Source organism: Somniosus microcephalus, chromosome 1, assembly GCF_052327205.1.
Source record: "Somniosus microcephalus isolate GS21.2 chromosome 1, FLI_Smic_1.0, whole genome shotgun sequence".
Lineage (NCBI taxonomy): Eukaryota > Metazoa > Chordata > Chondrichthyes > Squaliformes > Somniosidae > Somniosus > Somniosus microcephalus.
The window spans coordinates 84,486,317-84,502,849 of record NC_140987.1 but is presented as its reverse complement, the minus strand read 5'-3'; the positions used below and the strand labels follow the sequence as shown (position 1 = coordinate 84,502,849).

Sequence of the window (16,533 nt, the reverse complement as noted above, 5' to 3'; positions counted from 1 at the left end):
CTGGGTATTATGTAATGAGAAAGGATGAATTAGCAATTTTGTGCGAGGTCCCTTGGGTCAGAGCGATCATAATATGATAGAATTCTTCATTAAGATGGAGAGTGAAATAGTTGACTCGGAGACTAGGGTCCTGAATTTAAATAAAGGGGACTACGATGGTATGAGGTGTGAGTTGGGTAGGATTGATTGGGGAATGACGCTCAAAGGGTTGACGGTGGATGGGCAATGGCAAACATTCAAAGATCGCATGGATGAACTACAGAATTTGTTCATCCCAGTTTGGCATAAAAATAAAACAAAAAAGGTGACTCAACCGTGGCTAACAAGGGAAATTAGGGATAGCATAAGATCCAAGGAGAGGACATATAAATTGGCCAGAAAAAGCAGTAAACCTGAGGATTGGGAGCAGTTTAGGATTCAACAAAGGAGGACAAAGGGATTAATTAAGAGGGGGAAAGTAGAATATGAGAGTAAGCTAGCAGGGAACATAAAAACTGACTGTAAAAGCTTTTATAGATATGTGAAGAGAAAAAGATTGGTGAAGTCAAGCGTAGGTCCCTTTGCGATCAGAATCAGGGGAATTTTTAATGGGGAACAAAGAAATGGCAACCCAATTAAATACATACTTTGGCTCTGTCTTTCACAAAGGAGGACACCCCTGTGAAGGGGTTGGATCGGGTGAATGCGGGGAGGATGTTCCCGATGGGTGAAACTAGAACTAGGGGGCATAGTCTTAGAATAAGGGGCTGCTCTTTCAAAACTGAGATGAGGAGGAACTACTTCACTGAGGGTGGTAGGTTCATGGAATATGCTGCCCCAAAAAGCTGTAGAAGCGACATCATTACATAAATTTAAAACAGAAATAGACAGTTTCCTAGAAGTAAAGGGTTACGGGGAGCGGGCAGGAATTTGGACATGAGTCTAGGTTCGGATCGGTCATGGCCCTGTGGGTAGCGGAGCGGGCCCAGGGGCCGTGTAGCCTAAACATGCTCCTATTTCGTGTGTCTAATTCTGTTAGATGCAGGAGATGGTTCTGTGATAGTAGATTGGCGGTTAGGATCAGATCAGCCATGATCTTATTGAATGGCGGAGCAGGCTCGAGGGGCCGATTGGCCTACTCCTGCTCCTATTTCTTATGTTCTTATGTAAATAACCTCCCAAAGATGTTGGGGAACATAGGGTCTAATGACAGGGAGGAACTGATAGAAATCAGTATTTGTAGGGAAATGGTGTTAGGGAAATTGATGGGATTGAGGGCCGATGAATCCCCAGGGCCTGATAATCTACATCCTAGGGTACTTAAGGAAGTGAGCCTAGAAATAGTAGATGCATTGCTGGTCATCTTCCAAAATTCAATAGACTCTGGAACAGTACCCATGGATTGGCGGGTAGCTAATGTTACCCCACTGTTCAAAAAGGGTGGTAGAGAGAAAACGGGGAATTACAGACCGGTAAGCCTGACATCGGTAGTGGGGAAAATGCTAGAGTCCATTATAAAGGATGTAATAGCAGAGCACTTGGAAAAAAGTGACCGGATCGGACAAAGTCAACATGGATTTACAAAAGGTAAATCGTGCTCGACTAATCTACTGGAATTTTTTGAGGATGTAACTGGTAAAATAGATAAGGGAGAACCAGTGGATGTGGTTTATTTGGATTTTCAAAAGGCTTTCGATAAGGTCCCGCATAAGAGATTAGCGTGTAAAATTAAGGCACATGGGATTGGGGGCAAGGTATTGACTTGGATAGAGAACTGGTTGGCAGACAGGAAGCAAAGAGTTGGAATAAACGGCTCTTTTTCCGAGTGGCAGGCAGTGACTAGTGGGGTACCGCAGGGATCGGTCCTTGGACCCCAGCTATTCACAATATATATTAATGATCTGGACGAGGGAACTAGATGTAATATCTCCAAGTTTGCAGATGACACAATGCTGGGTGGGTGTGTATGCTGTGAGGAGGATACCGAGAAACTCCTGTATGATTTGGACAGGTTGGGTGATTGGGCAGAAACATGGCAGATGCAATATAACGTGGATAAATGCGAGGTTATCCACTTTGGTGTCAAAAACAGGAAGGCAGATTATTATCTGAACGGCAATAGATTGGGAGAAGGGGAAGTGCAATGAGACCTGGGCGTCCTTGTGCACCAGTCGCTGAAAGTAAGCATGCAGGTGCAGCAGGCGGTTAAGAAGGCAAATGGTATGTTGGCCTTTGTAGCGAAAGGATTTGAGTACAGGAACAAGGATGTCTTGCTGCAGTTGTACAGGGCCTTGGTGAGGCCACATCTTGAGTATTGTGTGCAGTTTTGGTCACCTTATCTGAGGAAGGATGTTCTTGCCATGGAAGGAGTGCAGCGAAGATTCACCAGGCTGATACCTGGGATGGCAGGAATGACTTATGAGGAGAGATTGAGTCGATTGGGCTTCTCCTCGCTGGAGTTTAGAAGAATGAGAGGGGATCTCATCGCAACTTTTAAAATTCTAACTGGACTAGACAGATTAGATGCTGGAAGGATGTTCCCGATGGTCGGGGAGTCCAGAACCAGGGGTCACAGTCTAAGGATAAGGGGTAAGCCATTTAGGACAGAGATGAGGAGGAATTTCTTCACCCAGAGAGTGGTGAACCTGTGGAATTCTCTACCAAAGAAGGCAGTAGAGGCCAATTCATTAAATATATTCAAGAAGGAGTTGGATATATTTCTTAAGGCTAAAGGGATCAAGGGATATGGGGAGAAGGTAGGAACAGGGTACTGAATTTGGATGATCAGCCATGATCTCATTGAATGGCGGAGCAGGCTCGAGGGGCCGAATGGCCTAGTCCTGCTCCTATCTTCTATGTTTCTATGATGTCAAGGGCAGTCACTCTCACCTCACCTCTGGAATTCAGCTCCAAAATTCTATAGATTCTGGAACGGTTCCTGTGGATTGGAAGGTAGCAAATGTAACCCCACTATTTAAGAAAGGAGAGAGAGAGAAAACGGGGAACTACAGACCAGTTAGCCTGACATCAGTAGTAGGGAAAATGCTAGAATCTATTAAGGATGTTGTAACAGGGCACTTAGAAAATAATAATAGGATTGGGCAGAGTCAACACTGATTTATGGAAAGGAAATCGTGTTTGACAAATCTGTTAGAATTTTTTGAGGTTGTAACTTGCAGAATAGGTAAAGGGGAACCAGTAGATGTGGTTTATTTGGATTTTCAGAAGGCATTCAATAAGGTGCCACACAAGAGGTTATTAAAACAAAATTAGGACTTACGGGATTGGGGGTAATATACTAGCACGGATTGAGGATTGGTTAACTCAATCCTTTGACACACCCTTGTCTCCAGCAAGTCAATCACTGTTTCCCCCCCCCCCCCCCCCATCCCAGTCACTCTCCTGGTATAGCTTCCACCTTTTGCTTCCTCAGGTCAAATGGGAAACTACCTCCACCCATTCTAGCCCAGGAGTTCCTTTTTGCAATTTCTCACCTATCACCCCACCTCCAGCCCGCTCAAATCTCGTCTTGTGAAAGAGATTCATCTACTGCTCCCTCAATCTCCTGACCACCAATTCTCCGTCCTGGCCATGTTGGTTCCCTTTCCTGAGGCATCATCCCCTTCCCCATCAAAATCACTGTCGTCACCCCTCTTCAAAAAAACCCCACTCTGACCAATGTTTCCTTTTAAGGTGCGCGGCTGCGCAGCGCTCCACGGATCCCGTGCAGCCGGTGAGCCGGCTTTTAAATTGGAAAAAATCGTTCAGCCTGTTAAGGGGCCACGTGGCCCAAAAAAATTATGGTGAACATTGCTGCTGACCCATTTTTCCTCTCCACTACCCTCCATCTCCACCTTTCTTTCCCACCTAAGGTCTTTGTTGCCTCCCAGCGCCATGCTCATCTCTTAAGAAACTTGCTGTCCAAATCTCTGCAGTCTGACTTCATCCTTCTCAAAGCATTGAAATATCCCTAGCCATAGTCTTGAGTAACATGCTCTCTGACTGCGGTGCACTATTCCTACTCGGCCGCCTTGACCTTTCCACAGTGTTGGATTCCATTGACTATAACATCCTCCAATACCTCTTCTCCATCATTCAGCTCCATGGGGCTATCTTTACGTGACTTAATTCCTACCTAACCAATTGCAGTGTGTACAATGCCAGCAATGGTTTCTCTCTGGGATCTCCCAAGAATCTATCCTCTGCTGCTTCCTCTGGTCTTGGTGGTTTAGCTAGGAATGTGAAGGTTCGGGGGAGCGGTGATTCTTTTTAATTTTAAGAGAAAAATTGGCGATTGGATTTTTTTTCATAGTAATTTTAAAGAAGCCAAGGAAAAATATACTGGCTGTGATGTGACCATCAAACCAGCGTATTTTTTTTTGAACTACAAGTAATGTACAATGATTGAACAGAAGCTACAACAGAAACTCAAATTTCATCAAATAAAAATGACTAATTAATTCTCCATTTGTTTGGAGGCTGCCTTCATGTGTATCTGTCATCGTGAGCATGCTTCAGGCTCAATCTATTAGGCTTCAAACTCCTTTCTGAAATACGAATATGAGCAATATAAAACCTACAACATATGTCTAAGCATTTAACATCAAAGTGACATAGTAAAACCCCAGAGGTAAAGGGAACAGTTTAATTTTACAATGATCTGCTAAAATTGAATTAATGGTGCATGAACTGCAGTTTTGTTTTATTTATTTCTTCAGCCAATACTCCAGCTGATTTCCCTGCCCCATATCATTGACATGTTAGTGACATGTTAAAATGCTGCTCTCATTCTCTAGTGTCACCTTTCGGCTCCCCTTCAAAAAAAATTGTGGAGAATACAGTTTAAACGTACCCCAAGAGGCCTTCAATCATTTCACTGGGCAATGAGTGTATAGACTTCTTTGAAGTCTTTGTAAAGTCAATAACCAGGCACCACAATCATCTCCAAAGAGAATTTAAATCTGCTCTTGGCTTTGCAACAAATGAGAGATTGAATCTTTTCAATTTTTGATGTGCTAATTTTTTTGAATGTCTAATTGGAATGGTGCCTGCTTAAAAGTCTCAGCAGTCATGTTTGTTTAAACACTTATTTCTTGTACAGAACAAAAATGCAACAAAGTTTTTTTTTAAAGCCGAAGGTCCAAGAAGCTGGGATACGACAGTAGTTAGAATTCCTTGTGTGATGATTTCTGCTTATCCACCTTTTTTAAAAAGCAGGGGAAGTGATTTGGTTTAAAAAATCTTCATGAAATTGATTAAGAAAGTTGACTTATAGCTAGAACAGAATTTCTGGATTGTCTAGTTAACTATAATTTAAAAAAATCAGTGACTCATTTTACAAAATTCTCCATTTGTTTGGGGGCTGCCTTCATGTGTATCTGTCGTTCAATCTGTTGGGCTTCAAACTACTTCCTAAAATACAAATATGAGCAATATCAAAACCTACTACTTATGTCTAAGCCTGATGGTAAGTTGAGTGATCCTGCTTTTTACCAACAAATGATCAAATAAATCAAATATCTGAGCAGAGTATTCAGTTGATCAAGAAAATGATCAGGTTTTTTTCCCCCCCAACATATTTGTACTAGCAGGGCACTTGCAAACAATCTGCCTGTCGGGTGAAGCAACTCTTCTGATTATTGGGCCTGAGTGAGTGAGTCATCGGACTCAGTCGGCTAACGATGCCGGGTTTGCTGCCGTATTAATGAACCTGTGCAGACTTGGTCTGGAAGGCAATAAGGTGATCGCCAGATAAGAGTTCACATTTAGGGCTCCTTTTTATTCCTCTTATTATCTAATTGGGCAATGCAATTTACGCGGCCAAGAAGTTGTTCTCCCGCATTTGACAACTTGGTAGCTGAAATCAAATTGTAACAATCCTCATCGAAATGCCATGAGAAGTTATTAGCCAAGATCATACTATTTTCAGCTGCAAGCGCTATTTTGTAAATGCCTGTCTTGCATCCATGCCAAAATAATTGATTTTACTTCTCCGTGCAATGCAATTATAAATCAAAACTTAGAATGAAACGACAGCATGTAGCTTTGGCAGTAGACAGTGCACAGGAGGAATGGCCCTCGGGGACATTGTAATTGATCAATGCCTGTAGTCGTGATCTAACAATTTTCTTCAAACATTCTTTAAAACTTCAAAACCACATTTAAGAAAAAACTTGCATTTATATAGCAACTTATCGTCCCCAGATTTTCCTGGATCACACTTGCGCAGAAATTATGCCGGTTTCTACACCAATCTTACTGACGGGAACTTGTGCTGGCAGTGCTTTGGTTTAGTATAGTGCAGATCTCAATGAAAAATTCGGATGTCTTTGAGCTGTTATGGCGCCTAAATTTTGGGGAGTAAATCTATACCAGTGCATTACTGGTGTAACTGTTGGAAACTCACATGAGCTGGTCTTTCGCATAGGGGTGGAGTGCTGTAAATAAGCAGCAATTGGTTTTGGTGGACGTATCTCCGAAGCAGCGCAGACAATCGAGGAAATTTGCACGTACTGAAATTTCTATGTAAAACTGGTGTAAATTAGATATGCACAAATTTCCTTGGGATAAAACGATGCAACCCCGCTCTTACACCATAGTTACGCAAAGAAATTCCAGGCCGATTTATATAGTCAGGATTTTCCAACGTGATTAATACCCGATAGAATAGTTTTGAAGTGCAATCACTCTTGTTACATACGCAAATGCAGCAGCAAATTTTGCCCATAGTAAGAATGGACTTAATGTAAAGTAGGATATGGACAGCAGAGCTTTGGATGGGCTGAAGGTTACGATGGGTGAATGATGGAAGGACAGCTAGGAGAGCATTGGGATAGTTAAGCCTGTACGTGACAAAGGCATGGATGAGAGTTTGTGGTAAATTGGCTCAGGTAGAGGCAGGCAATATTACACAAGTGGAAGTCGGTGGTTTTCGTGATGGAGAGAAGCTGAGCTTGAATGAAATAGGATGCCGAGGTTGCAAACGGTCTGGCTCAGCCTGAGATAGTATCCAGGGAGGAGGATGGAATTGATGGCAAGGTTATGGAGTTTGTGCCAGGAACCAAAGGCAATGGCCTAGAAATTCAGCAGGGCGCCAAGCTCGCCTGGACGCCGGAATTACCGCTGCGAACGGAGCCGCTTGCGCCATCCCGATATTCAGTTTCAGCGCCCCAAACGGAAGCAGGGCGCCGCTCGAGGCGCCCCGCGTCCCTCTTGGGGCGCTGCAACTGAATATCGCAGCACAACGTGCCGCAGCGCCACACACTGCGGCACGGCGCGCTGTGGTACTGCAGGCCTTCCTCCCCTTCTTAAAGGGGGAGGGGCCTGCACCAGCACGATCAGATTGCGAGTGCCGGCAAAAGAGCCCAGCACCGAGGAGAAGTGCCGGGCTCTTGGGACACAGCTGGCACTGCCGGGGGGGGGAGCTCAGGAGGCCGGGGACGGCGGCGCAAGGAAGTGCTGGCAGGCGGCCAGCAAAAAAAAATGGCCGCCCCGCACCTCCCCTTTAATTAGCGCCACTACTGCCGCAGGTAGGCCCCCCTGACCCGGTTGCAAATTGCAACCGGCGTTACAGCAGGGGGCGCGACCAAATATCGCGATCGGGGCGCTGCGCACACCGATGACGCTGCCATTAGCGCCCTGCTAAATTTCGCGGGAGGCGTGGCCAGTGGCGCTAAACCCACTAAGTGCCCTCTTTGGACGCTAACTGGTGGCGCAGCCCACTGAATTTCTAGGCCAATGGCTTTAGTCTTCCCAAAATTTTGCTGGAGGAAATTGCACCTCCTTCAAGACTGAATGTTGGTCAAGCAGTATCACCATACAGAGGCAGTGGAGCGGTTGAGGGTAGAAAGGTAGAGCCAACTGGCATCAGCGTACAGATGGAAGCTAACCCCATGTCTGTGGATGACGTCCCCAAGGGGCAGCATGTAAATGAGTAAGAGGAGGAGGCCAAGGATAGATCCATGGGGGTGCTGTAGAGGTAATGGTGTGGGATGGAAAGAGAAACTGCTGTTGGCGATGCTCTGGCTACACTCAAATTGGTAAGAATGGAACCAAGTGAGGGCAGTCCCACTGAGCTGGACAACAGAGGAGAGGTGTTGGAGGAGGATGGTGTAGACAACCATGATGCCCGCTGCTTGGGTGGTAAACTGGTGGAGGGGGATCACACGCTTGTTTTAGAAACTACCTGATTTTTATTTTCATTGATTTCAATGGAATAAAATTTGGGCAGGTTCTATAATGGGCAGGCAATCCTCTCCACCAATTTCAAATAGTGAAAATGAAAATGTCCCCCACCAGCCTTGTAGTTTATATTTAATATATCGCCAACCCTTGTGGGAGAAATTATTTTTGGCTTTAAAGGCAGAATCACAGTGGGCTTGAAAATGCCAGAAAATGTACCAAATAAAGTGCAAAAATCAACATTTTGGGGGGAATATTGCCCCAGATGTCTTTCCTCCCCCAAAGGTTTGTACCTTTACACTCCCATCCCTCTTCAGTAACTTAAAAAAAAAAAATCACTACTGCTGCAAACTATGCTTTTGTTTAATTTAGATTCTTCCCCTGAAATAAAAATGATCAAATATCGGGTATGCCTACAAACCCATGCGTGCCACTGCATTTTCAGTGAAAATCTTTTCTTCACATTTCAAGGCTTACATTCAGGACTGTTTGGAGCTGTCTGCTTTTTTGAGGCTGTACCAGCTTTTTTAGTTTTTTTTTGGTTGACAGGTATGGAGGTGTGTGAAACCGAATAGAATAGGAGATCTGTGGAACAGAATCCCATCAAAAGAATTTAATGGAGTATTGATTAGCTTTTTAAAAAAAAACCCACTGGATCAATAGCTGGTTAAAACAAGACTGAATGCTGTAAGGACAAGTACAGATGTAGATGATCAAACACTCTGTGGACCTCAATGCTGTTTTGCTGGCGGGACCATGAGAGTGCCAGTTGTAGAATGTAGCATATTTGAAGGATAAAGCCTTAAATGTTAGATTGATATCCTGGAGCTTTGCTGGAATATTTTGGGGGTCAGGGTGAAATTCAATAATGCTTTATCTTTAACCTCCCACAGGAGGTTAAATAAATGTGGTAGAGTCCATAATCGGACAAAAGTGTACATGACCGATGGGAGGAATAGTCTCAAAAGGTTCAATGTACTTTTTTCATTCAGTACTTGGTAATGTTTTTTATGTGGCAGATACTGGCAGCAGGATCACAGCAGCCAGGAGCTGCTTGTTGCTGATGACTGGTGTTTGTACTGAAGTTTGTTGAGTGATATTCCACAGCTGATTACCATGAAATGTAGCTTATTTAAATTCAAGTTCCAACTGTGGAAGAAGTAGTTAAGGAACCATAGAATTATTTCCATGATCATGCCAGGGTCACTACTTGCCTCTTTCTATTAGCAACTAATTTTCAGAAGGTCCCATTTTCAATATACAAAGGTTTCACAATGGTGATTGAGCAACTTGAGACAGATGGATAAGCCTGACATTGTCTGACATTGCCTTGAATTTAAATCATAAATTTGATGAATTTTCTCAGAAGGTTACATTACGTGAATAACTACAGTGTCATCAAATCAAAGGGAGTACACTTAGTTTATTCCAGACTGTTGTTCAGATAGCACATCACAGCCGAATGAAATTCTGTCGATAACTCGGATTGTCTGTTTTTCAGTATCAGCCTGAGGCGCTCTTTTTTTCAGAACAGTGGTGAGTTATGTCATTTTAGTCTTTAGAAACTTACTGTTAGATGGTAGCACTAGACATCTTGCAGTATGGTCGCAGTACCTGTAGTAAAAAAAAACTACTCTGGCATTTAATCCTTTTTAATATGACACAGACAAATCTGTGCTAAAATCCCATTTATTTCAATTGTATCATTTAAATGTTATTTACCATTTATTTCAATTGTATCATTTAAATGTTATTTAAAGTACATGCTTTTTGCACAAAAAATTGTAATGGAAGCTAATTAGTACAAGCTGTTACAAATATCTGTGTTGAAGTTACTTGATCTCAAACTTTGACTAAATTAACCCCTTAGTAAGGACTTAGCTGCAGGCTCCACTGTTTTGTAATACTGTAATGAGAACTGCATATAAGAACATAAGAAATAGGAGCAGGAGTAAGCCATTCGGCCCTTCGAGCCTGCTCTGCCATTCAATAAGATCATGGCTGATCTTCTGTCTCAACGCCATTCACTGGCCCTATCGCCATACCCCTTGATGCCCTTACTAGTCAGAAATCTATCAACTTCTGTTTTGAATATATCCGCTAGGATTATCAAGAATATGGTGGTATATTGATTATGGTACTGGACCAGCAGCCCAGTGTTTACAAATTAAAATCCAAACATGTCTAGTATGAGAAAAAAAAAACATGAAAGCTGTTCAGGAAAGAGCCTGCCATATCTTTCTGGTCGAACCTACAAGTGGCTCTAGTCCCACACTATGGTTGACTTTTAAAATCCTCAAGTTGCCCAGTAAGCCAGTCAATTGCTACAAAGGTCAAAAATAAGGGAGAGGGGGGAAATTTGTGTAATTGCCCTACCTTGCACCATTGTGGGAGCACCATCACTAAAAGGACTGCAGTGGTTGGCTCACCACTACCTTATCAGGGCAACTCGGGATTGGCAATAAATGTGGCCTTACCAAGATTGCTTATGTCTTGAGAATTTTTTTCCAAAAAAAATACTGTTTATTATGTTGAAAGAATTCTTACTATTTGTATGAAATATTCAGCACTAATTGCTTGGAAAAGAAAATTGGAAAATTGAAAGCCTGTTGTCCATGTAGCTAATTTGCTTTACAGAATCACAGAATCACAGAAATCACAGTGCAGATAGAGGCCATTTCGGCCCATCGAGCCTGCACCGACACATATCCCACCCGATCCCCGTAACCCCTACATCAACACATATCCCACCCTATCCCCGTAACCCCACGTATTTAATCCCCCTAACACTAAGGGTCAATTTATCATAGCCAATCAACCTAACCCGCACATCTTTGGACTGTGGGAGGAAACCGGAGCACCCGGAGAAAACCCACGCAAACACGGGGAGAATGTGCAAACTCCACACAGACAGTCACCCGAGGCCGGATTTGAACCCGGGTCCCTGGCGCTGTGAGGCAACAGTGCTAACCACTATGCCACCGTGCTGCCCCTTTAGTAAATAAAACAATAATTTACATGGCGTTTGTGTCAAAACTAGGTAAAATTGTATGTTGGCTTCATTATACCAGGGAATGTTAATAATGTGCATATTGAACGAATAAATGTTTCAATCACCATACATCTGAACAATTTCTTGAACTGTGACAAAATTACTTCTGCAAAAGGGTCACAATTTCAATTTTTTCTGCAACCTTTGTGTATCTCTTGGGCTGTCTGCTACATTACTTCTGTAGCATTTTCAACCTCTTGCTAAATTTTCTTTGAAATGCTTTCACTTTTTTTGTGAAGAGCAACTTTTTTTCTTCTAACGTTAGTTATTTTATGATTGCTTTGCCGATTGTGTCGTCATTTATGTCCCTTTCATTTAATTTATGATTTATTGTTTTGTTCACTCCCCCACCCCCTTTCTCACACTTTATTTAAAAGGTGGGTAATCATCGGCAAGCCGATCAGAAGGATCGCAACATGCTCACGGTAGGAGCAATTGTAACTAGTTATCGTGGTGGTGTTGTGTGATATCTAGTCATTAACGTGTCTTCGCTGTCCACCCTAAGTCATGTGGTGTAATTGTTCCAAAATTATCTTGATATTTTTCTCTTGTTGCAAGAAGTCTGAACACTGAACACACACTTGTGTGAAATTTATTGATATACGTGTAAATGTTGAGCCCTAAGAATGATTGACTGTGTTGGCTAATGATGCAGCTTCCAGCTGCATGGAATAAGGAGGGGTCAGGGGGCTAATTAAAACATGAGTTAATACCTTAATCAGCTCGCGATCCCCGTTCCAGAAAAGAATCAGGTGGGGACCGCACTGTAGCTTAATAGATGCTGCAGATCACTTTCGCTTTCAAATTCAGATAACGTTGCTTTTCAGAGTAGAAACCATAATTGAGGATTAGCAGATTGCTTATTAAAATTCATCCCTGTGACTGACTGTACAGCTGACACTAATTAATGAGAAAGTTTCACATTTTCAAGAGTGAACTGAATAATAGAATGGTACAGCACAGAAGGAGGCCATTTGGCCCATAGTGCCTGTGCTGGCTCTCTGGTACAGCTATCCAATTAGTAACATTGCCCTGCTCTTTCCCCTTAGCCCTGTAATTTTTTCCCTTCAAGTTTTTATCCAATTCCCTTTTGAAAGTTACTTTTGAATCTGCTTCCACCACCCTGTTAGGCAGAACATTCCAGATCATCGTAACTCGCTGTGCAAAAAAGTTTCCTCATGTCGCCTCTGGTTCTTTTGTCAATCACCTTAAATCTGTGTCCTCTGGTTACTGACCCTTCTGCCACTGGAAACAGTTTCTCCTTATTCTATCAAAACCATTCATTATTTGAAACCCCTCCTATCAAATCTCTAAACCTTCTGCTCTAAGGAAAAACCCCAGTTTCTCTAGTCTCTCCACATAACTAAAGTCCCTCATCCCTGATACCATTCTAGTAAATCTCTTCTGCACCCTCTCTAAGGCCTTGTCATCCTAAAGTGCGGTGCCCAGAATTGAATACAATAACCCACCTGAGGCCTAACCAGTGTTCTATAAAGGTTCAGCATAACTCCCTTGCCTTTGTACTCTATGCCTCTATTAATAAAGCTAAGGATCCTGTACGCATTTTAACAGCTTCCTCAACTTGTCCTGCCTCCTTCAAAGACTTGTGTATTTATACCCCCAGGTCTCGCTGTTCCTGAATCCCCTTTTAAAATTGTACCATTTAGTTTATATTGCCTCTCCTCATTCTTCCTACCAAAATGTATCTCTTCACATTTATTTGCTTTAAATTTCATCTGCCATGTACCTGCCCATTTCACCAGTCTGCAATTTTTTTTTAAATAACGCCCTGTAAACCCAAGTCCAAGACATTAATATATATCAAAGAGTAGTGTTCCTAATACCGTCCCCATGGTCACTTTTATATTAAAAAAAACTCTAACAAATATAAAGACTAATAGCTTACTTTAATATTCAATTTATTCCCCCACCCCCTTCCAAATGAATTTTTTGTAACATTTTAGTCAAACCATTGCTAGTGAGGGAATTGGTTGGGAGGAGAAATTGAGAATGTGTGACTCTGTCTTTTCACACACCCACACCACAATTGCTGAAGCATGCTAGCTTAATATATTAATTGAGTCTCCTCACGTCATTGAGTCCAAGGACCCTTCCAAATCAGTTCCCTTGATAACACCTTAAGCAGGCAGTATCAAAAATCAACATAGAGATAGAATATGGAAAACAATGTCAATTAGGGGTCTTTGCCACTGCTTTTTTTAAATAAAGAAATCCTGCTTGTAACACTTATTCTCTAATATATTTTTAACATTTCCCCAGCAGCTGGCAGGTTCAAGGAACCTGTTTAGAATTAAAACCATCACCAAGTTGCATACATTAAATGGAGTTGATGCTGTATACTGTTAGTATTATTCAAAATGTTTTTACTTGAATAGTCTATAACCGTATCTCAGAATATTGTAGAAAGATTAATCTTGAAGAAAATGAAAACTGTTGCTGAGTGCATCCTAATGCAACAGTCTGCTAATGGATATTGTGCCAGAATGAGCAGGTCCTGTTGTACAATAGCTGATTTAAAGTGCCCAGCTATCTCCTTTGATCAGCTCACTCTGTCGTATTCCAGCATAGATCACACATGTTTAGTGTCCACTTGCTGCACAAACAGATAATATAAACTGTATAATCTCTCTACTGCAATGACTTCCATCTCCATGCCAGGAAATGGTATTTCTAATGGTGCACAGTGGTGTTTCTCACATTACATTAACTGGAATTTGAAGTTTATCCATATGCAGGGGGGTGGGAATAAACCAGGAATTGAACAATAAAAAGTGATGAATGATCCTAAAATAAATCCATAACTAACTAGGCTATTAAATAACAGAAAATGCTGGAAAAACTCAGCAGACCAGGCAACATCCGTGGAGAGAAATTAGAGTTGACGTTTTGGGTCGAAACCCTTTTTCAAAACTGGAAAGGAAATAAAATAGATCGAAGGCAGGGCTGCGATAGAACAAAAGAAGTAAAAGAGACATTAAAAGGTATTCAAAACTAGACGAGATGGTAGTAGGACAAGTGGAGACAAAAGACGGCTGAGATTAGGTGTGAAGTGTACTGGCAGGATGAGACAGAGCTGCCATGTGGGAGAGATTAAAAAAAAAAGGAAAGGGGCGGGGGGGGGGGAAGGGAAGACCCAACACACAGGGGTGGAAAAAAATATAAGTAAAAATGTAATAGGGGCCGAGGTTATGCTCTGAAATTGTTGAACTCGATATTGAGACCGGAAGGCTGCAAAGTGCCTAATCGGAAGATGAGGTGCTGTTCCTCGATAATAATATTAAATATATTATTTCTTTTAGTTTTTGTCATTTTACAGATACTCTGCAGTGATGCTTTTCAAAATACAGAAGTAAAAAAGGAATGTAGTGCTTATTAATCTTTGTTATTTTGCAGCCCAAGCCACGTCTCCAGCGGGGTGGGAGTTCAGCTTCCCTGCACAACACCCTCATGAGGAATAGTATCTTTCAGCTAATGATCAACACTCTGGATCCACTCGCTGAAGGTAACCTACATAAGGAATTGTTTATAGTCCAGTAAGGAATTCTAACAAACAAGTTTGCCTAAATCTACTGTACCACACAGTTTAGGCAGTGTGCACTCAATCTTTAGTCTATTATATCATAGCACGAAGTGGTACTTGCTGCTAAAACAAAGCATAAACTTGCACCTACTGTAGAGTAAATATCGCTAAGACCTTCCCCCTCCCTCAAAATTGGCTTTAGAAGAAAATTGCTTTGGATTGGCTGAGCATTGCATTGCTGTCTTAGTCCACTGGGATATAAATTCGACTTGGGCAGTAGTGCAAAATGGGCGATAGCGAATCGGCAGCCCGTTTTGCAATCCACCCAATTTTCTTTTCCATTGAAGTGAATAGAAAAGAAAATCGGATGGAGTGCGAAATGGGCCGTCATAAAACAAATAGAAGAAATAAAAATTGAATGTCTTCTACACAGGGATTGGTATTCTTGAGTGGCTAATATCAGCTTTGTTCCACGACTAGGCCAATTTGCAAAATTCCCCCTTATAACATCCTTCTAGGAAGGCTGGTTGAATACTCCAGTGAGTCACCTTTGTGGCATTTGGGTGTTGTTTGTATGGGATAGTTAGAACATACTAGCAGAACCATGTTACTTTGATTTCACAAATGTAAGATCTAGTTTTTTTTTTAATGTAAAACTTTTCCTCAAGCCTTCACCTGTAATCTCCAGCTCATAGAGTTTAGCCTTGTTTTTTCAATATAGCCATGCTATGTCTGTCATCATTTTTCTTTGTAGTATTAAATATCATACATAAATGAGCAATAGATTCAGATTTGATGGGCAAGGTAAGGGGCATTTACTCACTGCCTGTGTCTTTTATAATGTCTTGTACAGGTAACTGTAGTTGTGATTTGCTAAAAGCACTGGAATATTAGAGAATTTCCATGAATGTTACTTGTAACTTTTATTTGGACAGGTGCAGCTTTGGAGGTAATTATTGTGCATTTTATTCTCCAGGAAAAAGATGATGTTGATGGGGGAAAAAAACATATTTTTCTTTATTTGCGCACAGTGCTAGGCATTCCTTGGTCAAGTGTAGCCTGCATGATGTACAGTGACCAGCTGTCATTGTACCAGCCCAAAGATGGGCTTTAATCCCAGCATAAGGAAAGTACCTATACTGTACCATTGCAGCTTTTATATTTCCTACATGGGGGAAAAATTCAGTTGGTTTGCGCCTCCCGTTAGCGCCTTAAGAAGGCGCTAATGGGGCGCAAAGCAACTAGCGCCCGTGCGCAGCGATGTTTGTGCCACTCACGAAATTAATTAGACATTTTGCAGTGGCGCTAAACACTACCACCACGATCTCCTGCGCCGGCAGATCGTGACGTCAATCGAGTGTACAACGCCCCGGACTGGATATTGAGTGGCGCCCCCTGCTTTACCGCCTGCCGCTAGCAACGACAGGTTGAGGGGAGCGTTTTGCAGTCAGGAAGGGACTGGGGGAGAAGGGACTAGGGGAGCGCTATTTAAAGGCGACTGCTTCCTGCCTTTTTTTGTTGGTGACATTTTTGCACCACGCATTCAGAGAGAGAGAGACAGACTTCTGGTTATGCAACGCTGTGTGAAGGAGTTTTGGATACTGAGCAGCACTTTGCAGGTTCATTTTGATCTGCCCTTCCTTGTATCGATTTAGAAGAAACTCTGGGAGCTGCACTCTGAGCTCTTTCCCTGGGGGTCTCCATTGTTCTTTCCAGCAGATTTGATGTACTGGTCTCTCCAGGCAGAGATTCAAGGCTGCAATGAGCAGGACGTGGATGG

At 42.3% G+C, this 16,533-nt stretch overlaps 1 protein-coding gene across 6 annotated transcripts in view; it reads left to right on the top strand.

Annotated features, from left to right (window-relative positions):
* LOC147124215 (sodium/potassium/calcium exchanger 2-like) overlaps positions 1 to 16,533 on the top strand; it is a 295,035-nt gene that overhangs the window by 177,263 nt on the left and 101,239 nt on the right. For 5 of the 6 annotated variants that reach the window (XM_085983958.1, XM_085983952.1, XM_085983947.1 and 2 more), the window contains exon 3: positions 14,627 to 14,735. In XM_085983958.1, coding sequence (XP_085840084.1) covers positions 14,627 to 14,735 — 109 coding nt within the window. Of the gene's footprint in view, positions 1 to 11,568; positions 11,638 to 14,626; positions 14,736 to 16,533 lie in introns of those variants that run through there. The other variant, XM_085983959.1, reaches the window with a different exon arrangement.